The following is a 27,720-nucleotide window of genomic DNA, read 5'->3' on the forward strand; positions in this document are numbered from 1 at the left end:
TCTGTTTAAAACCTTCAATACAGGGGGAAGAAATCTAACTCCCTTCCCCCCACCCTAAAATAAGCAACATTTGCAGCTTTTCTCCTTGGGATCACTGATCAAAGGTATGAGATGAGTCAGAGTGACTGTTTCCAAATGCCATTGGAACACTCCAAGAGAGACAAAAGAAGAAGAGGATCACGAAGGTGAGCAGCTATTCCACTCCAAGGCTAAAGCCTTTTTCAGGTGCATAGGAAACTACAGGCAGCTTATAGACTAAATGGAACAGGCTGGGCTTTTTATTACAGCTAAATGGAGCGTGAAGTAGAACTCCATTTCCTCTTCTTGCTGAACTAAAAAAACGTCACGGCGAATAGGATGGAGTGGGGAAACGACGATAGGCCCAGCAATGTTCCGTGTAAAGAAGGGGACAGAGATAGAAGGGCCTGGTCTCTCTCTGCCCAGGCACATAACTCGGGAGCATTGATAGGCTTTAAATGTGCACTTCCAGAACCACACCTGGTTACACTGGTGCAACCCGCAATGGAATCAACCCGCTTCCCTTCTGGATCTGAGAGCAGAACGTGGCCCACAATGTGGCATGGGATATGAATAGTTAGGTGCCAGCCAGCCATAAAATGGTACCGGGAAAATATCTTAAGAGACAGATCCTAGACTCTGGGCAGGTCTATACTAGAGCCAAGATTGACGCTCTGAGATCGATCCACTGGCAGTTGATATAGCGGGTCTAGTAAAGACCCGTCAAATCAACTGCAGATTACTCTCCAGTCGACCCCTGATGAGAAGAGTAAGGTAAGTCGACAGGGAGATTTTTTCCCATCGACCCCCCCCCCCCCCCGCAGTGTAGACCCCATGATAACTAGACCTTAGGTACGTTGACTCCAGCTACGTTATTCACGTAGCTGGAGTTGTGTAGCATAGGTCGATTTACCGCGGTAGTGTAGTCATAGCCAAAGTTACAGCTCCTTTCACTACTCTGGCAATGCAAAGGGGCTGCAAAACCAACTTAGCCAGTCTCCTGGGGATTCTCTCTGCAGTGGTGGACTCTCTGGTATATCTACTCCAGGCCACACCGTTCTTGGCCCCTAGCATAGGGCTTGTGAGTGGGATCAGTGGGTGTGGCTGGAGTGCCCCTGTGCTGCTGGACTGATCCCTTGGTTTTACAGGCAGTTGCAGTTGCTTTCTTGATTGCATACAGTGTGCTCTCTCTGCCCTCTCACCATCCATCAGAGCAGCTAGTCCAGCGCTGGAGAAGATTATTATTTCACTGTACCAGAGCCACCATTTATGAGACCTATCTGCCTGAACCATTCTCTTTCAAAGGTGACTTAGGTTGCAGAGTCTCAGCCACGGAACAGATCATACAAGTTACTGGGAATGGTTTAAAATCCCTTTGTTACCTGATTTCCGGAGTGGTTTATATTCTCCTGGGAGGAGGCTCTGTTTCGGCGTTTCATGTGATGGGGCTGGCAGACAGGTATCTTCTGGGCTCCCTTTACGTCCTCATCGGAGGTGTCCCTATCCGCCGAGTACTGGGGTCGGTGCTGCTTGTTCCATGGGCTGCCTTTGGGGACAGAACGGGTTCGACTCACTGGAGGCTCAGGGCAGGGATTATCATCTTAGGTTTCAGGAAAAGCCCGCGGAAGGATGGGTGAGGGGAGGTGAAAAAGGAAACAGCAACGTTAGGAAAAAGCACTAAATAGCTTTACAGAACACCAGTGACTTCAGTGGACTTTGTATCAGTTCCTCAGACCAGACGCTCACAAGCCTGCTAAATAAATCACACTGTGATGCCTCGTTAGAAGAGCTGACAAGTTCTTCCCTTTCCAAACTGTAGCAGTGGATATTCTAACAGCAATAGCTTATTCAAAGCAAAAACGAATGCATCCTCTGCGAGAATACCCATAGTGTCCTATACTCACCACGCCAAGCTTTCAGGTAACAAAGTTAGAGGGCTTTTCACGCCAGCAAAGAGAAAGCTACGAAACGCTTCGATATAAAGCCCCTGAGCTCATTCAAGGCGTGTGTCAGAAATCCCTTACTTTCAGTGAACTGCATCATGTAGGCATTGAAAAACAACTGTTTCATCGGGGCTACGGGGGGGTTGTTATCCAGAGGTAACATTTAAGAGAGCAGATATATCAGTGGGGCTCGAAACCCAGTTTAAAATAATTCGAGTGCTCAGAACAAACAGGATTGACATTACAGTTTCTATGCTACATTGGATGGAGCGTGGTCTAACGATCAGAGCACACAGGAACCGTCTCTTGCTATGTGTATGTACAGTACCACTCTGTGCCTCTGCTTTCCAGTCAGTTAAACTAGGAATCGTCCCACTTAGGGTTTTTGCAAGACTTAATTAAGAGACCCTCACCCAAAAGGTGCTTTATGGGGGAAAGTATTATCTCACAGTGAAAAGCATCTTACAGGACTTCAGTGAGGCAGCTGGACTACTTAGCGGATTGACAATGGTCTAGGGAACTTTTCACTGCTATATTCACGGGTTCAAATCCAGCCCAGGTAGCTGCTGACTGAGTTCTATCTAGCAGCTACTTCCCTCATGTATGTGACATTCATTGGTGGTCTCAGCCTGGTTCCTGGTGGAGACAGGTCCACATCCCAAGACCCACTTGCCCAACTGACACCGTTGCTGGCAGGCTCAGTACCAAGACCAAGGACTGGAATGATTCCCCACAGGCGAACTCTCCAGAACAAGATGTCGGGGCAGTGCAGGGAAGTGTGAATAACCACAGCTGTGGGTGGATCAAGGACTTCACCTACCAGACAGTAAAGAGTCTACATTTTCACTAGTCTTGGGAGCTGAGCTCAGAAAACCTAATCTGAAAACCAATGAAGTCAAAGGGAATTTTTCCATTGATTTCAGTGCACTTTGGATCAGGCCTCAAACCTGGGAGAAATGAATAAAAGCCTTTTTAAATGCTTTTTAAGTCAGTTCCAGAGTGTTATTTTTATTCTATATAGTACCTCCATTTTATTGACCTCTAGTTCGGCTAATCTCAGTGGTCACAGTCACCTGGGTGTAAATAAATCCAGCCAACACATTAAAAACACACGGGAGATTATATTTTAGGACAGCCCATGTTTAAGCTATGCACCATGCACATTTTGCTTTGTTACCCTGGTAGGAGAAAGCACATTAGTGAAAGAAGAATTTGTTTTCTTTAATCTCATTCGCTAGAGTACTTATAGTATCCATAAACTCCTGATCCTCTCAGGAGAGGGTTTGATTGCACCAGGCTCCGGAGCTAGAGAAATCTCCCCAAACAGATTTAAGCATGACAGTACACTTTAAATGAGTACATTTGATGCACAACTTGAAAATGAGGACATAAGCTGTCATCATGCCATACGCAACTGAGCCACTGCTCTGCCACGGTGGCCAAATCCTCATCTGGTGTAGATCAGCAGTGCTCCACTGACTTCATTAGAACTAGGATGATTTACACCAGATGGGAATCTGGCTGAGCAAGTTAAAATGTGGCTGCACTCAGGCCTGAAGCAAGGCTACTTTGGCTTTCAATTTCATCTGACACGCTAAGCAAGGTAGACCTGAGAGACCTCCTCGCACAGCCCAGAGCGCCGCAGGGAGTGAGGCTGGTGATTCGGAAGGTGGCATTCCTTGCTTTGGAGCCAGGATGATCGGTTGCTTATGCCCAAATGACCAGCTAGCTACATAAGCGGATTTGCATGTGCAAATCAGATGGACGGTTATGCACCTGAAAGTCAGGCCCTGTGTGTTTTAGTAGTTTAGTTATTTTTTAAGAGTCTGGAACCATTAACATTTCCATTCTGTTAGAACTGCTGGCCCAGCTGCTTTTCCTCAAATGGGACAGGACACTGGTCAGTGTAGCCTACCAGGTTTGGGATTCCTTTCCAGGCTCTTCCTTCGTGAGTTCACTGTCAGCCGGACCTCGGTGCTAAACTCCTGCTCTGGAGGGGTCATATGTTGTCCCTGCTCCTGAAGGATCTGGTGGAACACTGCAGCCAGGTCTGCTTCAGCAACCATTGTCTCCTTCTGGGAGGTGTCCTCGCCAGCATCAGGGAAATCCGGGAATGACTGAGAAGAGAGGACATGGGTCAGTACCTATAAATAAGCAGTGTGTCCCTTTCCCCATAACCCACTTTCAAGCAAAATATTTTCAGGTTATTTTTCCCCACCAGTGAATTAGTGGATCAACTTTCTAGTTCCAATTCCTGAACCAAGACCTAAAAGTGGATGGGATTTGAAATGCTTGCCTAAGGAATTAGTACACCCCACTGCCATTAGTTTTAATTGGAATTGGGCATCACAATCCCCTAAGCAGCCTTGAAAATCTCAGCCCATGTGTCTATGTTTTTAAAATGTCAAGTCCTTTTACTGAATAAACAATAATGTGGCTCCCAAAACCCTGGTTATATTCAGATGGTTCTTAAAGAGAGTCATTTTCTCATAGGCTACAAGCACACTCCTTCACAAAGACAGGCTAGAACCAACCTACACGGTTTGCCCCAAAAGCTGTATCAAACTTATTTTGGAGTTTGAAAACTCCCAGGTTTGGTTGACTTTTCAACTAAAAAGTTATTGTTACATTTCTCAGCACTTTCTGGTTCTACCCAGGAGACGGGTTTTAAGTGATGAGGTAGCAGGAAAAAGAAAAAAAAGGCAACTCAGTATTTCTGACTTAACCAGAAGCAAGAATGGATTATCCAGTCCTGCAACTCCATGAAGTCTGCACGGTGTGAATTAAGGCTGAGATCAGCACCCAAACATCTGGGCTCTTGTACAAATTGAACCACTACTCTTTACTTTTGAGGTTTGCACACCACTAGCCTGTGTGCAAGTCAGTTCGGAACATTTCAGAAAAACTCTGTCTGCCTTTTGGACATCAAGCAAGAGACGCTGCTTTTTTGTGCATCAAGTAGAATACATGGATCTTTTATGACAGGACAAGGTGGGTGAGATAATGTCTTTTCTTGGGCCAACTTCTGTTGGTGGAGATAAACCTTTAGAGCTATGCAGAGCTCTTCTTCAGGTCTGGGGACGGAAGAAGAATCTCTTATGTTGTACATGCTAGGTCGAGGTGTGACTTTCACAGTCATTGGGTGTGTTGTTCAATCTAGGTACAGTAGAACCTCAGAATTAGGGACGCCTCACGAACAGAGGTTGTTCGTAACTCCGGAATGTTCGTAACTCCGGAATGTTCGTAACTCGGAGCAAAACGTTACGGTTGTTCTTTCAAAAGTTTACAACTGAACATCGACTTAGTACAGCTTTGAAACTTTTCTATACAGAAAAAAAATTCTGCTTTCCCTTTATTTTTGTAGTAGTTTATGTTTAAGGCAGTATTGCACTGTATTTGGTTTTTGTTTGTTTTAGTCTCTGCCGCTGCCTGAATGCATACTTCCCGTTCCAAATGAGGGCTGTGGTTGCCTGGTCTGTTTGTAACTCTGGTGTTCCTACCTCTGAGGTTCTACTGTACTAACATCTCTCAGTTTGCAATGGCTGGTAACAGCCACTGATGACCGGAAGAAGTATCGACGTATTATGAAGCTGGTTTTGTACTCTTCTGCACAACTGTTATGCAATAATTATGCAAAATTGTTGTTTTTTAGCTTTGGGAAATCTTCCGCTACCCATACAATTCCCTCTCTTTTTCAGAAGGTCAATCTCCATGTGGCTTGCTGTGACAGGCCAAGCCAATTAGGAGAGCCAGGCCCCAGGAGTTTTGCGAACAATAAGAACAGCTTTGCTTGTCAAGACTTTATGGATCAGTCTTTTTAGATGGCCTCAGCTCCTCCCCAGAGGGGCCTGCCTCAGTGTAAACACAGGAACAAAATTACAGAGAAAACAGATGTGTGTTGGTTATATGCCCGTCCTACTTAGAGAAGCACCTCCGCTCCCTTCAGGTTTCCCACAGAACAGGGAGAAAAGAGTCTTCATATTTCCCACTCCTTTCCTCAGCAGACTTTGACAGTACCCAGTACTACAATTGTGGATACAAGGACTACAATTCCCAGCCTGCCTTGCTCGCCATCTCTAGCAAGAGCAGCTAGCTGGAACCACAAGAAGCCAACTTTATCCCTTTCCACTGAGGCTAGAAATGAACGGAGCCTATGTTCATGTGGGATTGCAAAGAAACAGAGACTTATCCGATTCCTGCAGGGGCCAATTTAAAAACAAGTAATTAAACCCAGAAGAAAATGAGACCAGAGGACACAATCTTTTCCAAATCTCCTGCCATCCTAGCTCACCAGTCATAGAATATCAGGGTTGGAAGGGACCCCAGAAGGTCATCTAGTCCAACCCCCTGCTCAAAGCAGGACCAATTCCCAGTTAAATCATCCCAGCCAGGGCTTTGTCAAGCCTGACCTTAAAAACCTCTAAGGAAGGAGACTCTACCACCTCCCTAGGTAACGCATTCCAGTGTTTCACCACCCTCTTAGTGAAAAAGTTTTTCCTAATATCCAATCTAAACCTCCCCCACTGCAACTTGAGTCCTCACTCCAATTCACTATCCGCATTCTGATTCATGGCCATCAGGAGTAAGGTCTATGTGGCAGAAAAAAAAGCAAGGGGGAAAAGCTAATCAACATCATACCTTTGGAAACTCCAAGCAGCTGGACAGTGGAAGACAAGAAAGGAAGGGAGCAAGGAACGAGAGAACAGCAGTCCTCAACCACCTCCCCATACCTGGTGGCCATCCTGGTTGACCGGAGCCTGAGAAAGCTGCAAAGATTGACGACGTGATTGAGCAGAATATTCTGAGTCCAGTTCAAAATCAAAGGGATGAACAGACAGCAGACGCTTTGTCTTGCGCATCTTAGAAAGCATAGAAAGTGGAAGAAAGAAAAATTCAGTGTAAACACAACTAGTCTTTAAAAAGGGGTCTGATGACTCTTTCAGCCCATAACGATCTATCTCTGCCTATGTTACTGGTTGTGTCTTTTCTTCTCTACTGGCTACAGATCTGACATTACTGGTTTGCCTAATTGTATTTATGGATCGAATGTTGCTCTCTCTTTCTGCCATGCAACCCTGCTGACACGTCAGTGGAGCTGTCTGGGTGGTTGAGGGCAGAATGTGGATCACATTTCTTCCTATTTAAAGAGTAGATGTGTAAATGAGAATGGGAATGATATCCAATATTGGTGTGGATCCGATGAGCAAGGTCTGTTCCAGTGTGCTTTGAAGTGAATGGAAAGACTCCCTAAGAATTCAATGATTTAGGAGGGTGGTGAAACGCTGGAATGCGTTACCTAGGGAGGTGATAGAATCTCCTTCCTTAGAAGTTTTTAAGGTCAGGCTTGACAAAGCCCTGGCTGGGATGATTTAATTGGGGATTGGTCCTGCTTTGAGCAGGGGGTTGGACTAGATGACCTCCTGAGGTCCCTTCCAACCCTGATATTCTATGATTCTATGATCTTTCGGTCAAGACCATAGTATTCTGGGCTGTTGAGGAGAAACTCAACTGGAGGTTCATTGAGGACTTATGGGGAAGTGAGATTGGCTCAGATTTCACAGAGAATTCCAACAGCTGCTATGGAATCCTCAAACATGCGTCCCCCTTTTCAGCCAGGGGATCCTTCAGAGATAGCCACAACTAGGAGGCACTGCCCTCTCCGCTCCTTAAAATGCCCCTTGCAATTAGATCTAATTTATTTGGCCTGTGTGGAATTTTACACTTCATTGTGTGATGCTTATGCCCCCAAAGGAGATCCTTCACCAAACTAAGACTATGTCTACACTAGCGTTTTTGTCAGTAAAACTTCTGTCCATCGGGGTGTGAAACCTCCCCCCCGACCAACAGAAGTTTCACCGACAGAAGCGCCGGTATGAACAGCGCTGTGTTGGAGGGAAATGCTCTGCTGCTGACACAGCTACCTCTGCTCATGGAGGGGGGGGTGTTAATTATGCTGATGAAAGAGCTCTCTCCCACAGGCATAGAACGGCTACATAGGAGACCTTACAGTGGCTCAGCTGCAGCGGGTACGGCCATGCCACTGTAAGGGCCGTAGTGCAGGCATAGTTCTGGGGAAGGATAGTTTGTATCTTTAACCGGTTAGATTGAAATGAAGTGACTGCATTTCCAGGAGGCCAACTGAAAGAAACAATTACCTCCCCAGATAATGCCAATGATTTAACAAATGGATGGGGTAATAAAGTTGGCTAAGGGGCTGACCTATAGAAAATGAAATGTGACGTTTAGAATCTATTTAACAATACCTAGCTCGCACTTACGGCTTTTCATCTTAAAAGTGCTGTATAAAGGAGGGTCAATATTATTATCCCCATTTTACAAAGAGAGAAAATGAGGCAGAGAGGGCCAAAGTGACTGCAACAGGTCACCCAGCAGGCCCAGGACTAGAACCCAGGTATCAGTCTAGTGCTCTGCCGTCTAAGCCACACTGTTCCTTCCTATTTAGAAAAAGGTGGTTGGTGTGTGTGACGGGTGCACTCACCCCGCACTGGACGGGGAAGGGTTAACTCCTCAGTGTGGGCTGAGAAAGCCATGCCCCCATGTCCAAACTGGGCATGCTCACAGTGTAGCACCCGAAAAAGAGGGAGCAGCCCCCGTCAGTCTGGTCTAGTCTCCAGAGAAGATGGACATATGCTGCAGCCTCCAGCCCGGGAGCGGTGGAAGCCCCAGACTGCGGGAGCCAGAGACACCGAGACTCAGGCAGACAGCCAGGTACCTGAGGACGCCACTTGGAGGTCAGAGCCCCTGGGATTGGTGCATCCAGAGGAGCCCAGAGACCCTGAAGATGTCTACATCAGGACTGCAGAAGTCACGATAGGAAGTAGCCCCGGGAGGGACTAGCCATTGTCCCTGCAGCAGTCAGCGTGGTTCTGGCGAATCCCCTCTACGTGGCGAGCTCACTTGCACATTACCAGGGCCCTGGGTTGAGATCCAGTGGAACAGGGAGGGCCCGGGTCTCCCTACCCTGGCTGCCACCCCTCTGGGAGGCGGCCCAACCCTGTTGACTCCGGCCACTAAATCTAACTGCCCTGGGAGTCAGGGTATTGTCATAGACTCTGGCTGTTAGGCCTTACAGCCTTATAGCAAAGAGCCAGTCGGTAGACTTAAACAGTTAGGCCTCACTGTCTAGAAGCAAATGGCGGCTTGAGGGATAGGGTGCACTCACCCTGCACTGGACGGGACCCCCAACCTGTCACAGTGTGTCACTCTGAGAGAACCAGGATGCTCATATTAATCAGGGGAAAGGAAACCTGGTCAAACTGGGCTAGTGATTTTGGGAGCATCAATTTCTGGAAGTTTGACACCACAAAGGGGCCTAATTTCCTGAGGGCGGGTGTCCAGCACTTTCTTTACAGCATTTACATTGGCGACATGGGAAGATAGGTTTGTGTCAGAAAAGCAAAGCAACAGAAACCCCTGCAGAGAAAGCCCCCCGCAGCTAAGAAAGCCCAGAGCGGGGAAGAGCACAGTCCACACCGAAGCACGTAGAACAAGGCCTGGCATGTCCACAGAGGTAAATGCTCACCCTCGTATAGTGCTCAGCTTCGGCGCCATCCATGAGGTCATCTTCATCATCACTGTCGTTGCCCACCTCACTGCCGGCAGGCAGCTGGCACTCACCTGGGAAGGAGCACAAGCAAACATTGTGCATCAAGGGCTTGGTGGCCCCAGCACCACTCAGGGACGAGATTTCAGAGTGGCAGGCTGAAGCATTCCAGCCATCGCGCGGCTGAAGGAACATTGTCTGTTGGCTACCCTTGGGTTGCCATGTGGCTGGTTTTTAACCAGCCTTGCTGGTTTTCTTACTGCTGCAGCTGCTGGTGAAAAGATTTATTTATTTTTTTCTACTTGGGACAGTTAAACATAAAAATAAACTTAGTGTTCTGGTGTGCGGGCGTGTACAATGGTTCTCTAGCACATTTCAGTAACCGTTAGCCAGGGTTGGCATTGGGACCCTTTTTGTTGGTGGTGGTGTTGGGTGGGGAAGCCAATGTGTCTCAGAGATGGCAACCCGATGGGCCTATACTGGTGTTCCTCTTATAACGCCTCTCGGGGGCAGCTCCTGCTCCTATTGGAGTCATTGGCGTCAAGAGGTGCTCAAGGGCCCATGCTTTCCTAACACACTGCCTTAGTGTGTGATCATGTCTCACTCTAGTGGCTGATCCAAGGAATATACGCTATGTCACCCTACTACAGCACAGGGAAGTCTCCTTTAGCTCAAGAGATATAGGTCAGCATTCCTGGAGCTGACGGTTCCAGATGCGATGTGTCTTGATGACAGTGGTGTATGTGGCCATGGTTCACAACCTGTATCTTCTTATAAAACTTGTATCATCTTATATCCTCTCACTAGTTGCTCTTCCTGCTGCAGACCCATCTTCCAGCTCTTTGATGTAAAAGATTCACCAACATGGACTCACTAGGCCTAATTAAGAGGTGATGGTTAAATTACATGACAGGAGATTGGTGTGAGTCTGAGTCTCGGAGAACCTCAGTGAGTCTAAGCCAGTGATTCTAAAGTTCAGATTAGATTTGCTTATTCTTACCTCTAACTCCAGCCCAATATAATTTTGCTCCTGATCCTCACCTGCCCCCTTATATAAAGCAGGGACAATCAAGAGAAAATCCAGATCTCTTCACCCTTCTGTGCTAACCCATCTATATTAATGGATCACAACCCTTGATTTCCAGACCTGATACTACTGTAAGGAGTAGCTCCATTGCTCTCAATGGGAGTCAACACTGCTTTGAAAAGCACAGATAATCCACAACCCCAAACAGTAACATTCCCAGAGAAGCATCTGTGTTAGTCTGTATCCGCAAAAAGAAAAAGGAGGACTTGTGGCACCTTAGAGACTAACAAATTTACTTGAGCATAAGTTTTCGTGAGCTACAGCTCACTTCATCGGATGCAAGCAGTGGAAAATACAGTGGGGAGATTTTATATACACAGAGAACATAAAACAATGGGTGTTACCATACCTGATCACTCTTGTTACAGTGTGTACGGTAACACCCATTGTTTCATGTTCTCTGTGTATATAAATCTCCCACTGTATTTTCCACTACATGCATCCGATGAAGTGAGCTGTAGCTCACGAAAACTTATGCTCAAAAAAATTTGTTAGTCTCTAAGGTGCCACAAGTCCTCCTGCTCTTATTCCCAGAGAGCCCTTTAGCCAAACCCGAGATGGACAAAATGCCCATTTATAGGAATTGGGGAAATTTTGATTATCACTGGCAAGAACCCCCCAGTTATGACATTATCAAGGCCCAGCAAGGTACTCATGTGCTTAAAGATAGGCATGTGATTAAGAGCACTGCTGAATCAGAGCTTAAATCGGAAAAACAGAAGTCTCAGAACAGGCATCAATTGTTAGAGTGAAAAAGGATCAACATTATGGAGGTTCCAATTTACCATCGCCCCTCCTGATATACACTATTCTGAAGTGTACAACAGCAGGCTGGGCTCACACAAACCAAGAAAGCAGAAGATTTGGGAACCTCCACTAGTACCACACTGAGTGGTCAGAGCAGCCCACTGCTACGATTTCCTTTTAAACGGCATTAAAAAAGCTGACTTACTGTTGATGTCTGGCAAGCTGTAAACTCGGTCATGAAGACCTAAGTACGAAGAAAAATAAACACTTTCTACAGGTATGTTACACAAAGCAACTTCCAGAGCCAAGCTTAGCAGGAGCTCGAGTCTGTTCTCCAGCATTCTCAAGGCACAATCAGAAAAGAAAATTTAAAAAACTGGACCATGAGTTTGGAGTCAGAACCGGACTCAACATCAGTGAGATTTTGCCCCATGCTCCAGAGTCATAAAAAGGCTTAATGCAGCTAGTTCACACTTTATGTATTTGGCACCAACATCTGCACAGTGCTCTCCTGCAACAAACACACAGTTGGTTTTGTTACCTTATTTAATAGCCTGACTAGGGAGTTGTGGGTGATGGGCACTTCTCAGTGTCAGGCCTTAGGATAACGTATGGCAAAGGTCCTGTTCCACTGGGATTCATTCAGCATCACCACAGGACTGAGTCACCTCCCAGTGGAATCCATGGAGACTGTCACTGACGTCAGTGGGATTTGGGTCAGGACCCAGGACAGCAGGCATGAATGGGCACTATATCTGCAGATACTCCTGGGGCACTTCTGGGATCACTTGAGTGGCTCTGCCACTTCCTTCCAAGAGCTCAGAGAGGGCACAGTTGGATCACTGCTCTTCTGCTCATGCCAAGTTTGCACCAGGCTCCGTTCCATCACCCATCATAGACTGTCCAGCATGTCTATGGAGCAGCCATAGCAAGTAGGCATGGAATATAATATGCATGATACCCACCTAAGCCAGCTGGTTCAGGGTGACTTAGCCAGCACCTAACACACAGTGGGGCACGCATGAGGGACAGGTAGCAGAGACTCAGCCAGGAAAAGAACAAGAATGCTTAAAACAATGGGAAGTAAAAGATGGAAGTGACCAAGGCTATATTGCTTGACTGCGGGGTATGCCTGCCACTTATTACTAGGCTCACAGCTAGGGGGTGCTGCTGGCCAGCTGGCCCGTTAGCAGTGGTTGCTAACAGTGCTACATACCATTGTGTCCTTTTCTTTCGGCTGCTGCCCATGCCCCAGTTATCGCTGCCCTTGCCATCTCCAGGCCGGGTTGCAGTAACATGCTGTACCCAAGGCTCTGCCTTAACACCACTGAGAAACCGCAGCTGGGGCAGAAAGTGGCGGCTTGTTTGTGAAGCGACACTCCACGCAGCGAGCCCACGACACCTGTGCCCTGATCAGTGCTGCCTGCAACGTGATTTCACGGTGAGGCTGCAGGCGCTGGGGGCCAGCGAGGCTCCGAATGGTTTGGGCCTTGCCTGAAAGCCTGAGTGATGTATGTGCACCTGCCAGGAGCCAAGGCGTGAGAGCTAACCAGGCCATCCACAGCTAGCTGGGGGCAGCAGAGCTCTTAGGGCACAGTACTCAGCTATCCAATTCACTTCCCCACTGAGGGGTTGGAGGGCTTCTGAAGCTCATGACATGCTGCAAGGCTCATCCGTTTCCCCATGTTTTTCAAGGGATCATGCAGGGATGGAAAGGAGGGCGGATAAATATATTGGGGTGGGTTGTATCGGACTGCATGGCCAAGCATGGCATGGGCACTGTTAGGACGACATTAACAACCCGTTAAGACCCTGATTCCCCAATGTAATTAAGCAAATGCCAAACGTTAAGTTTCAATGGGGCTAAACACACGTACTTAACGTTAAATTCCCTGCAGAATCTAGGACTCAGCAGTGTGTCTGGTAGATGACAGGGTGCTGCACAAATCATAAAGGCCTAGCATTACTCTATCATGTTGCCCATAGTAAATGCTAGTTATTATAAGAAAATTAACTCCGTGAAAGGAGCCTGCCAATTTTACCAGTACTTTAATTGATAAAAAATTACTAGCCCTTCTGTGATGAAAAAAGACTAAGCAAATTACGATCCTTCATTCTCATTTCAGTATTCCCTTTGTTTTGTTTTAAGCTAAACACCTCAATGCTTTTTACTCTTTCGGTGTACTGCTGAGAACGGTGCTCATTAGATCCAGCAATCATTTTAATTGCATACTAAATACTATCTACACCCTGGGCTTCTAATTGTATTTCCATGAACTAGTGGACTTTGGAAAAGAATAAGGATATACAGGCTTAATCAATGTACACCCATGGCATCAGTGCATCCTATTTGCTGGGACCTCACAGTGGGAAAAGAATCCCCCCACCCCGATCTCACCATAGACAACAGAACCAGTTCTCAAAGGTGTGCATTCAGAAATAGCAGTAAAATTGTATCATGTTGGCAGCAGCTAATTGTTACAGAGTTCTATACTTAAGTACATGATGCTGATGGTAGCCTTGTTGATAAATCCAATCCCTGGACTGCCACACTGAAAACGTTTATATGCCATCAGGCCACTCTCTAGAATACCGAAGTCCTGTTCCAAAGGCTTTAGCAACAGTGTTGTCAGTCTTTAAAACTGCCCAACGCTGCCACCTACTGGCACGTCAGTATACAAACATTTATCAGCCTGCAGAAAACGATCAGACGAGAAACCTCTGCGATAAAGGGCCAGCTCTTCGCCTTGTGTAAACTGCCCTCGCTCGGATGAAGTCAATTATTTAAAAGCAGCCGCGCTCCTTGGGTTTCTTTATGTTAGGAAGCATAAATGTTGGCTTAGGACTAACTTTTCTGCTGCTCTGGAGCAGAGCATGGCACAGAGGAGACTGGGGGGACGGGGAAGGTGAATTCAAACCCCGTCCCTTCAGCCGGTTGCGGGCCAAACTAGAGCGCGTCTGAATTAACTGAGGGCTGTTTTAGCTTCCATTGGCTTGAAATAAGACCCTCAGGGTCATTACACTGACCGGGCTCAACAGATCACAGTGCACTCCAGCCCTGCACCCAACACATCTCTGTCTCAGGTTCAGAGGAGACCATGGGCACCAGGTTTGTATAATTTTTGGTGGTGCCCAGAATGGGTCCAAGCAGAGCCATCCATCCATAGGACGGCCTGGGGCAACTGCCCCGGGCCCCACGCTTTGAGGGGTTCCGTGCTTCAGGGGGATACAGGGTCCAGGGCAGCCTGGGGGCTTAGCAGCAAGTGACCCAGCCCCAGCTCACCCCGCTTCTCTCCGCTCCATCCCGCCAGTGCCAGGTGTCGCTCGGGGGAGGAAGCCAGAAAGAGGCGTGTTGTGGCGGCGGCTTGCGGGAAGGGGTGGAATGGGGGTGGAGCAGGGGCAGGAAGAGGCTGGGTGGGAGCTTGGGGGAAAGAATGGAGGGGGGGGCGGGGCAGAGAAGGGGCAGGAAGAGGGGGGGCATAGCACAGCGGGGCAGGCTGGGGCCGGGTCTCTCGCTGCTGCCGGTGCCAGGCCCCCTGCTAATCCCCCAGGGCTCCCTGGACCCCGCGTCCCTCTGAAGTGCAGGGGCCCCCAAAGCATGGGCCGAGAATGGTTGCCCCGGTCCGTCCTATGGACGGGACGGCTCTGAAAATATAAGCCCAAACATTGGTGGAGCTGGGTCCATGTTCCTGAATATTGGTGGAGCACGGGCACCATGGGTCCATATAACTCGTTGCCTATGGAGGAGACAGCTCTGGCAGCTGTTCCTACCTAGGAAAATCCTCACCTACCCTTTTAGGGCAGCTTTAGTATCCCTGTGTGCAGCGCAAAGAGGCCTTAGCCTGGGCTGGAATCTGGCCCTCACTTATAGGCTTAGAGATATTTTAAACAACAGTGAGAATACTGATATAAAAGCACCATATTTGTATATTTTTTATATATAGGTGCACAGCAGACACACACATATATATACATACACACATCCAGATTCATCCCTGGTATCAATGGAGTTACACCAGGGATACATTTTACCTAGTCAGTTTGAGTCTCTGTTTGAGACAATCCAAATTTTGAGGCTGGTGAACTGAAGCCCAGAAAGATTAAAAGACTTGCCAGAGGTTACTCAGGAAATCTGTGGCAGAGCAGCTAATTAAGTGAATCCTAATTAACTGAATCTTTGTCTCATTTACTAACAGCAAAAAATACCAATAACTTAGCATTAATTGGTATTATATTATTATAAGTACTAGTATGTAAGCCTCTGACTGCCAGATGCTGGGACTAGATGATGTTCAGTAATTGCCCTGTTCTGTGCATTTCCTCTAAAGCATCTGGCACTGGCCAGTGTTGGAAGACAGGATATTGGGCTAGATGGATCATTGGTCTGACCCGTATGGCCATTTTTATGTATCTGTGTTGTATATCTTCAAAGAGTCACGTAACACCAACAGACGCCGCTCATCAGCGTGGGGGATTGAACCTGGGACCTCTAGAGCTAAATGCATGAGCCTCTACTGCATGCGCTAAACTCTACGTAGCTCTCAACCGAGGCTGTAGAGCAGACTCATTAATCTCTCTCTCTAAGTGGTCTCGGTGTCACTAGATGGGGCAGAACACCGCACCCAGGAGGCGTGTGGGTTACACTTGCACAACCATTAGTTAAATACGCATGTGAGGCAGATCAAAAGGAGTGCAGCCCTTCGCCATACCTAGCAACGTTGGGTTCATTTGCTGCCCATGCTGTAGCCTGCCGTAGAGAGACCGCATCACTTTAGCACTTCCAAACCGCTTGAAACGGGATCTCACGTGTTCATAATACCAATCCAGGGAGCCAATCTTCACAATCCTGCCCAAAGAGAAAGAGAGAGAGAGGCGGTAACTAACAGACATGAGCCAGAGCGGTCGTGCTTTCATTGGCCAATGTCTGATCCGATCCATCCTAGTCAATGCAAGGATTCTCGCTGACCTTAGTTTACTGAGTGTTGGATTGGGCCCCAGTGGAAGACACAGAGAAAGGCAAGATGTTGGGTTTATTTCCCTACTGTACTACCCTGCACACACATATGTATCCTCCTTTCCACTTAGAGCCAGTAAACAATAGTGGACCTGGAGCCTCCGAGGTCTCTTTACTCCCCATCTCTCTGGGGCATCCACAACATAGAAGTGTAACTGCAAAAAGGGATATTCACATTGGTTAAGTTGCCGTGTTTTCAGGGCGGTGGTATGTTGCCTGGAGTTTCAACCTTAATAAAAATGCTCCCTGCCTACAGTACAAATATGGCGGGTGTCCGGAGTGGTTTTGGCTTTTGGTCACTATTTGCTCCCCCAACACTAATGGTCTAACCTCTCTATGACTCGTTATCAATGGAAACTCTGGCTGTGTGCAGCGGAAGGATCTGACAGCCTGTTCCAGAAGACAAGATCATGAAGGGGCCCACTCTATGCTCGGTCACACACCCACACAAATCCCAGAGCACAGACTGCTTCAGAGGGTCCACGCCCGGGGTGATAATCCCTTCCACTCAGCTGCTCTGAGACACCAGTGCCTTCAGTTTCAGATTGAGTGCTGAGACTACCAGGAGCCTCCTTGTATAGTGCATCTCAGGCAAGGACGTCACCATCCGAGTCCCTACGCCTGGGGAGTGCAAGGTTCATTCCCTCCCTGCACCCTGGGAGAAGAGGGGCATATTGCTCCAGAAGACGGGGAGGGGAAAAGACAGGGACATAGCACCATCTCCTCCTGGGGGCAGAAAGGCCCTATTTACAGTCCAACTCCAGCCAGCTCCTTTAGGGCCTAACCGAGCTCTCCAATGAATCCTCACTCCTCTTTTCTTTGCCAATACAGCAGTGACAGTTCCCGTGCCCGTATTTAGAGGAGCACACGGCCCAGGGCTGCCCTGTTCTCTCCCCCACAGGAGGAAAGGTGCTGAGAGCTGCAGCGGGTCACTGCTCACACCCAAGGAGAGAGGCTGTGCTCTCTGCTACTAGGGACCCAGAAGGCGTAGAGGGGGCTCTGGAAAGTTCAGGAAAATGACCTGAAAATAACAGGAACTGCCCAGCAACTACAACATCAAAACTCTTTGGAGAGGGAACTTGCATGTGAGACCCTTTGTGATCCTTGACCATGGCTTTACTTTGCCTAATCTTTGGGGTTACTCATAATAATAGTGCCTAGCTCTTATGGAGCATCATTCACATGTAGATTTCAAAACACTTCACAAAGGAGGGCAGTATTATGATCCCCATTGTACAGATGGGGAAACTGAGGCACAGAGAGACGAAGCAACTTGCCCCAGGCCAGCAATAGGCTTGTGGCAAAGTTGAAAATAGAACCTAGCTCTCCCGAGTGTCTTGCTTAGGGCCCGCCCACTAGGCCACACTGCCTCTCATCTCCAGCTCCATTGCACTGTGAAACCCCTTCGTCTGCGGGGCTGCTGGTCCCTGCCCTTCTACCTGGATAAGCGGCAAGGGTCACAGATCCAGGCTTGCTCCTTTTTGTTGTAGCGGCTGCAGTTCTTGCAGGTGTAGAAATGGCAGTCCAAGCACCGGCGCTTGCTGTTCACCAGGAACTTGAAGGGCCGTAGGCAGTGGACGCAGTGGGTTTCGTTGAGGTGGGATTGATTGGACAAGAGCTCCCTTTTGGTGCTCTCTTTTTCAATCTTGCATTTCAGTTCCCTACAAAAGCCAGACACTGACATCAGGAAACGAGGAACAGACATGGCTACACTACATGGGTTGAATCTGGAAGCAGCCCTGAGGACTCTCAGCTGGGAGACCAGCTGACTCAACAGTAATCTTAAGCACACCAACCCCAGTTCTGCTCTGAATTACGTTGCTGTAAATCTGGAGTGATCGTCCCCTGCTATCACACAGCAGTTTTTGTCTCTACAACTCAACGTGCTTTACAAAGGGGTCAGAATTGTTATCCTCATTTTACAGATGGGGAAACTGAGGCACAGGGAGAGAGGTGACTTATCCCAAGTCAGCCAGCAGGCCAGTGGAAGAGCCAGCAATAGAAAGAACCCAGGTCTCCAGAATCCCAGTGGAGTGCTCTAGCCACTAGGCTATACCTCTCTACTGTACACCACTGAAAGGAATGGCGACCCTCTGGATTTCCATCAGTGTATCTGAGCATGGAATTTGGCCCATTAATGGATTTGTTTATCCTGTGTGACTTTGTCCAAGTATAATTTCATTTAGCTCTGCATCCTTCCACATGACAAGCTCCATGACATTTAGAAATCACTCTAGTGTTTTCCAAGCCCCATGGCTTGTTGGAACTCTGCTCTGTTATCACTAATGAAACAAGTATTAGAAACCAGCAGAGCTGGGCCAAAGAGACAGTGTTTGGCTCTGGATTCAGATTAGATTTAGGCTCGGGCCTGGGTGCAAGGCCAAATGGGCTATATAGGTCAGGTTTGCTGAAATCCATTGCTGACAAGGGTTGTTGGGCATGTTTGGTATTTAACTGAGAGTATAAATGGGCCACTTTTAGCACAGTGACAGAATGCATTACACTCTTTGCCAGCAGATCAAGGGACGTGATCGTTCCCCTCTATTCGACATTGGTGAGGCCTCATCTGGAGTACTGTGTCCAGTTTTGGGCCCCACACTACAAGAAGGATGTGGACAAATTGGAAAGCATCTGGCAGAGGGCAACAAAAATGATTAGGGGAGTGGAACACAACTTATGAGGAGAGGCTGAGGGAACTGGGATTGTTTAGTCTGCAGAAGAGAAGAATCATAGAATCATAGAATATCAGGGTTGGAAGGGACCCCAGAAGGTCATCTAGTCCAACCCCCTGCTCAAAGCAGGACCAATTCCCAGTTAAATCATCCCAGCCAGGGCTTTGTCAAGCCTGACCTTAAAAACCTCTAAGGAAGGAGATTCTACCACCTCCCTAGGTAACGCATTCCAGTGTTTCACCACCCTCTTAGTGAAAAAGTTTTTCCTAATATCCAATCTAAACCTCCCCCACTGCAACTTGAGACCATTACTCCTCGTTCTGTTATCTGCTACCATTGAGAACAGTCTAGAGCCATCCTCTTTGGAACCCCCTTTCAGGTAGTTGAAAGCAGCTATCAAATCCCCCCTCATTCTTCTCTTCTGCAGGCTAAACAATCCCAGCTCCCTCAGCCTCTCCTCATAACTCATGTGTTCCAGTCCCCTAATCATTTTTGTTGCCCTTCGCTGGACTCTCTCCAATTTATCCACATCCTTCTTGAAGTGTGGGGCCCAAAACTGGACACAGTACTCCAGATGAGGCCTCACCAATGTCGAATAGAGGGGAACGATCACGTCCCTCGATCTGCTCGCTATGCCCCTACTTATACATCCCAAAATGCCATTGGCCTTCTTGGCAACAAGGGCACACTGCTGACTCATATCCAGCTTCTCGTCCACTGTCACCCCTAGGTCCTTTTCCGCAGAACTGCTGCCTAGCCATTCGGTCCCTAGTCTGTAGCTGTGCATTGGGTTCTTCCGTCCTAAGTGCAGGACCCTGCACTTATCCTTATTGAACCTCATCAGATTCCTTTTGGCCCAATCTTCCAATTGGTCTAGGTCCTTCTGTATCCTATCCCTCCCCTCCAGCGTATCTACCACTCCTCCCAGTTTAGTATCATCCGCATGATACTAAATGAGAATGAGAGGGGATTTGATAGCTGCTTTCCACTACCTGAAATGGGGTTCCAAAAAGCATGGATCTAGACCAGTGCTACTGAAAGTGGTGGTCCGCAGACCAGTGCCGGTCCGCGAGCCATCGGCTGCCCATGTGCGCGCACATTGGAAAAAAAATTGCCGGTCCCTCAGATCAGATAGCTTGAGAAGCACTGGTCTAGACTGTTCTCAGTGGTCGCAGATGACAGAACAAGGAATAATGGTCTCAAGTTGCAGTGGGGGAGGTTTAGGTTGGATGTTAGGAAAAACTTTTTGACTCGGAGGGTGGTGAAACACTGGAATGCGTTACCTAGGGAGGTGGTGGAATCTCCTTCCTTAAGTTTTTAAAGATCAGGCTTGACAAAGCCCTGGCTGGGATGATTTAGTTGGGGATTCGTCCTGCTTTGAGCAGGGGGTTGGACTAGATGACCTCCTGAGGTCCCTTCCAACCCTGATATTCTCTGATTCTATGAAATCCTGCCAGGTAGCCCTGGAAGATTTTGGTTGTAAACAGTAGAAACCTCAGTAGATCAGCTGTTCTCACAGGATTTTGGCTGAATCCAAAACCACAAAACAGACCCATTGGGCTTAGGTTCCACTGTGGAATTAAAAGCCGTAGGACCAGATGCTTAGAACTTCAATGACGCTTACACTAGCAGAGGGTCTGGCCCAATAACTCTAAACCACGGCCTAAACATGCTGATCACTATTGCCACATTGTTTACTTGTTACTTTCAGATCTGTCTGTACTATCTGTTGTCTCTTGTCTTATGCTTAGATTGTAAGTCTCTGGGGACTTTTTGCTGACTATCTATTGAGCATCTAGCACAATGGGGTCCTAGTTCATGAACAGGGAATCTAGGCATGATGATTATACAGATAATACACACAATAATAAATAATAAAATAATCATAATTTATTTCTGCTTTTCAATTCTCCCCACTCCCTTTAGGAGCTTCACGGGTAGGTTATTTTCATAGGAGTTTGGCTGTGAATTGGGGTTTTGGCTATCTTCAGTATAGACCTGTTGTTACCTAGAAGAAGAGGAGCTGTTTGAATACATATGTCTTCACTGAAAAGTGCTCTATTTACAATTAACATGGTAGGGAACCGAGATTTCACTATCAGTTCTTACAGTTTTTGGACCCATTCCACAGTCCTGCAGTACTAAAGTCCATGAAACATCTACAGTTTAAAAACCGTAGAAGGGTCTCAGAACACCACGTGTCAGTTACGAAGAAAGCAACCATGTGAGACGTTCATGACAATCCCATGAACGGCTGTCTAATACAGTGTGTGCTTTGAAAGCAATCTGGGCTGGAACTTTGTTAAGAGTCTATTGTGAGGCAAGCATTTCATTTGCTTTTAGGATATGCTATCCAGTCTGGACAACTGGCAATCCTCAATGCAGGAAGCGCTCCACGTAGCCTGCATTTCAAGTAGCAGCCAGGGTTGGTAAAGGCACATTCCAAATCAGCTGAGCAAGAACAGTGTCCTAATGGCAGATCTGTGGCAATACCTGAAGGATTTCTATTTGTTTGCAGTGCAGTGCGTTAGCTAGTACATACCACAGCTTGTTTGCCTTTTGGGTTATGATTAAGAAGCGTCATGTTTGACTTGTAGGAAGGGTCCTTGAAGGCTTGTTTTCCATCTAGGCAGGGCTGGAAAGCTGCCACTTCCTGAACACAGTTAACACGGCCGTTCCACATGGACTCGAAACCTCAGTAGCTCAGCTGTTCTCACAAGATTTAGTTGCGTCCAGGGTAGCCACCCTAGCTGTACACCATTGTAATGCTTTTATCAAGGGGTTAATAAATGGATGTCAGTACGACCCACTAACAGAAAGATTAAAATGCCAGGTCAACAAAGCCAGTTCGGAAGAAAAGAAGAAACCATTCGACTTCATGAACATTTTTCGATATTGGATGGTAGTGGAACGGATGGGAAGAGCCCAAGGAAGCACGCAGGGCAGGATCTGTGGGAATTCTCCTTAGAGCCCATCGGTAGCCTGTGCATAAGATTTTCCAGGAGGATGGGGTACTAAGTGTCACCTGGGGCCAGATTCTGACTTAGTGTAAATCAGCACAGCTCCATTTACTTGAATGGAGCTGTGCCGGTTTAGATCAGCTGTGAATCTAGCCCAATGTGAGCCTGCTCCATGCAATTCCACTGGTGCTTCTGGCCCTGTGATGTTCACAGTAGCAATAAGTTGTTCATCGCTGAGGATGACTTACAAAAGTACCCCAGCAGCCACCTTTTGTCTACGTAATTGAATCCCCAGCGTCGCTTGCTCATTCGGGAAAGCCCTGGCATTCGCTGCTTCCGGGAGCAAAGCACTTTCATACAGAAGTTGCTGTGAGTGGACCAAATCCTGCTCTCAGTTACACACCGACTTTGGTGGAGCTATGCTGTTTGACGCTAGCTGGCACATACAGGAGTAAAAATCAACATGAGAGTCGACTCAGGCCCAAACCCTTTATATTTAGTAAACCAAATCTCTCTCAACGGTGTCTCTGTTAAGCAGCAAATTTACCTGTGGTTATGACACAGATCAAGGGCTCTGGCTTTACAAACAACCTTCTAAAAACTGCTTTCGGAAAGGGGGCTGGTTTTTAGCCCTTTCCAAAGGCGGTTTTTGGCAGGGACATCGGTGCCCAAGACAGACCCTCATTCTTCATCCGAGCTGAAGAGCTGTAGGTATGTGTGTGCTCCGGTTGGCAGTTTGGGTTATGGAATGAAAGAACTCATCAGGTGAAGCAGAACAGAAGTCTCTGGCTACAAGGCAACACACCGTGCCACCCGGGCAGCCCACCTCCTGCATTCTGAGAGTTGCTCTTCAGAGTAGGGATTGTCCTTTTTTATGTTTGTCCAGCACCTTGCACAAGGGGGGTCCAACCAGCATGTGGCCTTTGAGTAATACTCCAATAGAAATGTTAACTAATAATTGCTCTGTGTTGTGCCCAATGAACTTTCCCACTGTGTACAGTACTCGAGGATCAGTTTTTCCTGTTTTCAAAGCCTGCCAGCTCCTCCCTTCCCCTGCCAAGGAGATAACAGGTCTCAGCTGAACCAATTTAAAACCCATAAGAACCACGTGGCCTTTGTTTATTCTTTTCAATAGTCAGGATCGCAGCCAGCTGTTTTGTTACTAAATTCCCTGCAGAATGAGTAAGTGAAGGTGTGGCTGGCATGGGCTGTTATGGAATTACCGGGAAAAGCCTCGAGCAGATTGAGGCCCAAGTCCTCAGTGGCATTCCAGAAAACAGCTGGATAGGCCTGTGGTGGAATACCTGTTGCAGAGGGAGGGTTTGCTGGGTGGCATAGGGCTGGCATACCACTCCCCGGTATAGAAGAATACTGAGGGGATGGCTTCAGGGAGAGCGGGCTGAGATCGAGCTTTTCTGGATTGCAAATGGTTGCCTTGAGTCTGTTCCAGCCTGGGCATAAAGGAGAACAGTAGCCAAAGAGCAAACCATTCCCTGCTGTCACCAGATGTTCCTAAAAACACCTTTGCCCCCATCTTCCCAGGCTGTGCGTCCGGAGGGGCTCAGATGACAATGCAGGATAGATTCTATGGGCCTGATTGCAACCCCATTAACCCTGGCACAAATCCAGGACAATTCCATTCACCTCAATGGAGGTGCTCTGAATTTACCTGGGTGGTTACGGAGATCAGAATCTGTCCCTTGCTGTCGCTAATGATTGAGGTCTGAAGTCATATGGCTTTCTCCTTGTACAATGACCCGATGTTGAATTAAACTGTAACTGGTATGAATGAACTGAGCAACCAACTCAAGGTAACATAAGACTGAGAGGACAACATTCATATTCAGTTTGAAAATCTAAACACAATCAAGGGTCTGGATTCTGCTCTGCCTTGTAGGTCTGAAGCATTTCCTTTGCAATCTTGAGAGTTACCTGGATTGGCAGCAATGGTGAGGCGAGATTCTGATCCAGTAACAAGCGCACACAGAAGACTTTAGCTGAGAAAAACTGCTCATTCAGGAGAACGGTAGTGAGGGAGATTGGATTTTGCTGTGCACTGTGAGTAATGGAGTTTGGTGCATGGTGAATTACAAAAAAAAATCAGGGGAAAACAACATTTGTTTTAAAAAAAATTTTAGCAAATTGAAAAAATGTCAGGTTCAATTAAACCTTTAGATTTTGAGCTCTTAACATTCTTCAAAAAGAACGGGTGGACTTGGGGCACCTTTGAGACCAACACATTTATTTGAGCATCAGCTTTTGTGAGCTGCATGCATCCGATGAAGTGAGCTGTGGCTCACGAAAGCCGATGCTCAAATAAATGTGTTAGTCTCTAAGGTGCCACAAGTCCTCCTTTTCTTTTTGCAGATACAGACTAACCCGACTGCTACTCTGAAATTTAACATTCTTTAATTTTCTAAAAATAAAAGGAAATTTCATCACACAAACTCATTTTCAATAAAAAAAATCAAAACGTTTCATTTTGAAAGTGTTCAAACAAAATATTTTGGAATTTTTTTTTGACTGAAACTATTTGGCAAATGGACTCACATTGGCAAAGTGGTTTGGGATTACCAAATCTGCATTTTTTGCCTCAAGTTTTGATTGAAAAATTTCACCCAGCTCTAAAAGTTAAGGCCTGAACGAACACTCAGAAGACCTGGGTTCAATTCCTAACTCACCCACAGGCAGTCTGTGGGTATGTCTACATTGTGATTAAAGACCCATAGCACAGCCCTGGCTGGCTCGGGTCAGCTGACTCGGGTATGTGGGGCTTGGGCTGTGGGGATAAAAATTGCACTGTCGGGGTTCTGGCTCACGCTGGAGCCTGGGCTCTGAGATCCCACAAAGAGGGGTAGGCCCGGGTTCTGGCCTAAACCCAAACATCTCCACTGCAAGTTTTAGCCCTGTGAACCTAAGTCAGCTGACCTCCAGCTCTGAGACTTGGTGCTGCAGGTTTTTTAATTGCAGTTTAGATATACCTTTAGTGACCTTGGAAAAGTCATTTGATTTCTCCATGCCTCACTTTCCCCTTCTGTAAAATGGGAACGACGACACTCCCTTTTTCCTACCCTTTGGCCATCTATTTAGATTGTAAGCTCTTCAGGGCAGGGACAGTCACTTGCCATGTGTTTTGTACAGCACTTACCACAACAGAGCCCTGATCTTGCTTGGAGCCAATTAGGTGCTACTCTAATACTCTGCTGCTGCTCTACAGCCAAGATATGGTGCTAAAAATGAACACTTTTATGAAGAAGAATATGGACTATTAAAAGGGACCACCTTGCACTCTGCCAAGGATTCCTCTCTGTAGGGCATAAAAAGAATAGTGAGACACAGGGGATGGTGCAGCGGTTCTGGGGCGGTTCCTTGAATCCTTTGTGCACGCTCCCTGTGGTGGTCGGGCACATCGTGCTGTTTCCCACTCTTGGACCCCACGGTGATCCTGACAGATCGGCAGAGGAGCACTATGGTCACTGACGGAGGAGGCTGTCCATCCTGCAAGGATATCCTTAGCCATCCCATTGGGGGCAGGCTAGCAGAGAGAGGGGTGGGAGGTTCATGGAGAAGATGCTACTGTCTCTCGAGTTAGGGGTAAAGCTATCATAGAATATCAGGGTTGGAAGGGACCTCAGGAGGTCATCTAGTCCAACCCCCTGCTCAAAGCAGAACCCATCCCCAACTAAATCATCCCAGCCAGGGCTTTGTCAAGCCTGACCTTAAAAATATCTAAGGAAGGAGATTCCACCACCTCCCTAGGTAACGTATTCACCACCCTCCTAGTGAAAAAGTTTTTCCTAATAGCCAACCTAAACCTCCCCCACTGCAACTTGAGCAGTGAGCTATCACAGACAGGTCCGTGGTGAAAGCAGCACGGATGGCGAGAGAAAACAGTGAACTTGCTCAGGCAATAATGCCCGTCACACCGCTTCCCCGATTACTGTACGTGGTGCTGCATCAAGTTGCATGGGCGCACTCCTACAGACCAGGGTGAGCAACGTGCCATGAAACGGGCATGCATCAAGTCCACCGTAAGGCAGCCAAGTGCTTCCAACACGGGCGAGGGGTAGTTATTTGAGATCGGCTTGTTCTGACCGTGCTGTGTGTATATGTAAATAGCTAACAGATGTTTGCGCTCAGGAGTACGTAGCACAGTTGATGGGTTTGCTGTGCGCTGCAAATGGCTTCTTCTGTGCAGCTCTTCACGTAATTCACCTTACACTTGACTGCACTCCTAGGAACGGATTCCGATCACACTGATGCCCGTGTGGCTGTGTTGACTTAACTAGAGCTCTGTATTGGAAAGGGGCAAAACGCCCCAGGACTGTTTATCCAAGGCACCTGCATGTCGGGTGCAGACTCCTTTTCTTATGCTCTAATTTGGATCCAAAACACGCCTCAGGTTGGGATTTCACTTTGCAAAACCCAAACCTGAGCGAGGAGGTTCTGAAAAATATCAGAAAGTCAACCCCCTCTTGGCTCTGCCCATTTCTACAGCCTGTCAGATCTGTGGCTTAGACCAGCCCCCGTTATGAACCCTAGTAAAAATGGATACAGAATTCATGTAAAAAGAAAAGGAGTACCTGTGACACCTTACAGACTAACCAATTTATTTGAGCATAAGCTTTCGTGAGCTACAGCTCACTTCATCGGATGCATACAGTGGAAAATGCAGTGAGGATGTTTTTATACACACAGACCATGAAAAAATGGGTGTTTATCACTTCAAAAGGTTTTCTCTCCCCCCACCCCACTCTCCTGCTGGTAATAGCTTATCTAAAGTGATCACTCTCCTTACAATGTGTATGATAATCAAGGTGGGCCATTTCCAGCACAAATTCAGGGTTTAACAAGAACGTCTGAGGAACAGTGGGGGGGGGGGGAGGAAAAAACAAGGGGAAATAGGTTATCTTGCATAATGACTTAGCCACTCCCAGTCTCTATTCAAGCCTAAGTTAATTGTATCCAATTTGCAAATGAATTCCAATTCAGCAGTCTCTTGCTGGAGCCTGGTTTTGAAATTTGTCTGTTGTAATATCGCAACTTTCATGTCTGTAATCGTGTGACCAGAGAGATTGAAGTGTTCTCCCATTGGTTTGTGAAACCTTTGTGGCAGGCAGCTTGTTCAATGGAGCCTGACCGAACATTTTAGACACCGCACCATTCTAGCTGCCCCTCCGCGTGTGGCCGGAGCGAGCAGTCTCCCTGCTCCTTGTCCATACACACGAATGCCTCTGCCATTCAGACAGATGTTCTACCTCAGTGGTGAAGAATTGTAAATTGCCAGGGGCTAGACCGTCACATGGGCTACATGTCTGCACAGAGGAATGAGAATTACCATTGTACACCAGAACGGGGTGCATGGACCTTGGGTCTGGGTGCTCAGAGGTAAAGCGGGCCCCTGCACATTTGTTCACTTACCCACCTAAGCAGGGGGGTGGGATATGGGAGGATCTTTGGATGTTCCCCAGCCCATGCTCCAGCCAGAATAGCTCAGCCACCGAAGCAGGTGGATGGGCAGGGATGAACAAAGCCCTGGCTCCCATGCACCAGCCAGCACAGCCAGGCTAGTGCACTGCTGTCCTTATCTGCCGCTGGTACAGGCCAACAGCAGATTACAACCCTGCAGCCCCAGCAAGGGAGAAGTAGGGATTGGGCCTCAGAGGGGTGTCTCGGAGGTGCAGTGCCTTGTGGTGCTAGACCTAGGGCGATGCA

At 47.5% G+C, this 27,720-nt stretch overlaps 1 protein-coding gene across 8 annotated transcripts in view; it reads right to left on the minus strand.

Annotated features, from left to right (window-relative positions):
• The window catches only part of MLPH (melanophilin), an 86,519-nt gene that overhangs the window by 36,374 nt on the left and 22,425 nt on the right, over positions 1-27,720 (minus strand). For 5 of the 8 annotated variants that reach the window (XM_073306764.1, XM_073306762.1, XM_073306767.2 and 2 more), the window contains exons 3-9: positions 17,813-18,034; positions 16,069-16,205; positions 11,565-11,603; positions 9,505-9,599; positions 6,692-6,820; positions 3,877-4,078; positions 1,401-1,618 (exon numbers count right to left, since the gene is read on the minus strand). In XM_073306764.1, coding sequence (XP_073162865.1) covers positions 1,401-1,618; positions 3,877-4,078; positions 6,692-6,820; positions 9,505-9,599; positions 11,565-11,603; positions 16,069-16,205; positions 17,813-18,034 — 1,042 coding nt within the window. The remainder of the gene's footprint in view (positions 1-1,400; positions 1,619-3,876; positions 4,079-6,691; positions 6,821-9,504; positions 9,600-11,564; positions 11,604-16,068; positions 16,206-17,812; positions 18,035-27,720) is intronic. The other 3 variants (XM_073306765.1, XM_073306763.1, XM_073306768.1) reach the window with 2 other exon arrangements.

This window comes from Lepidochelys kempii, chromosome 11 (genome assembly GCF_965140285.1).
Source record: "Lepidochelys kempii isolate rLepKem1 chromosome 11, rLepKem1.hap1, whole genome shotgun sequence".
NCBI classification, from domain to species: Eukaryota; Metazoa; Chordata; order Testudines; family Cheloniidae; genus Lepidochelys; species Lepidochelys kempii.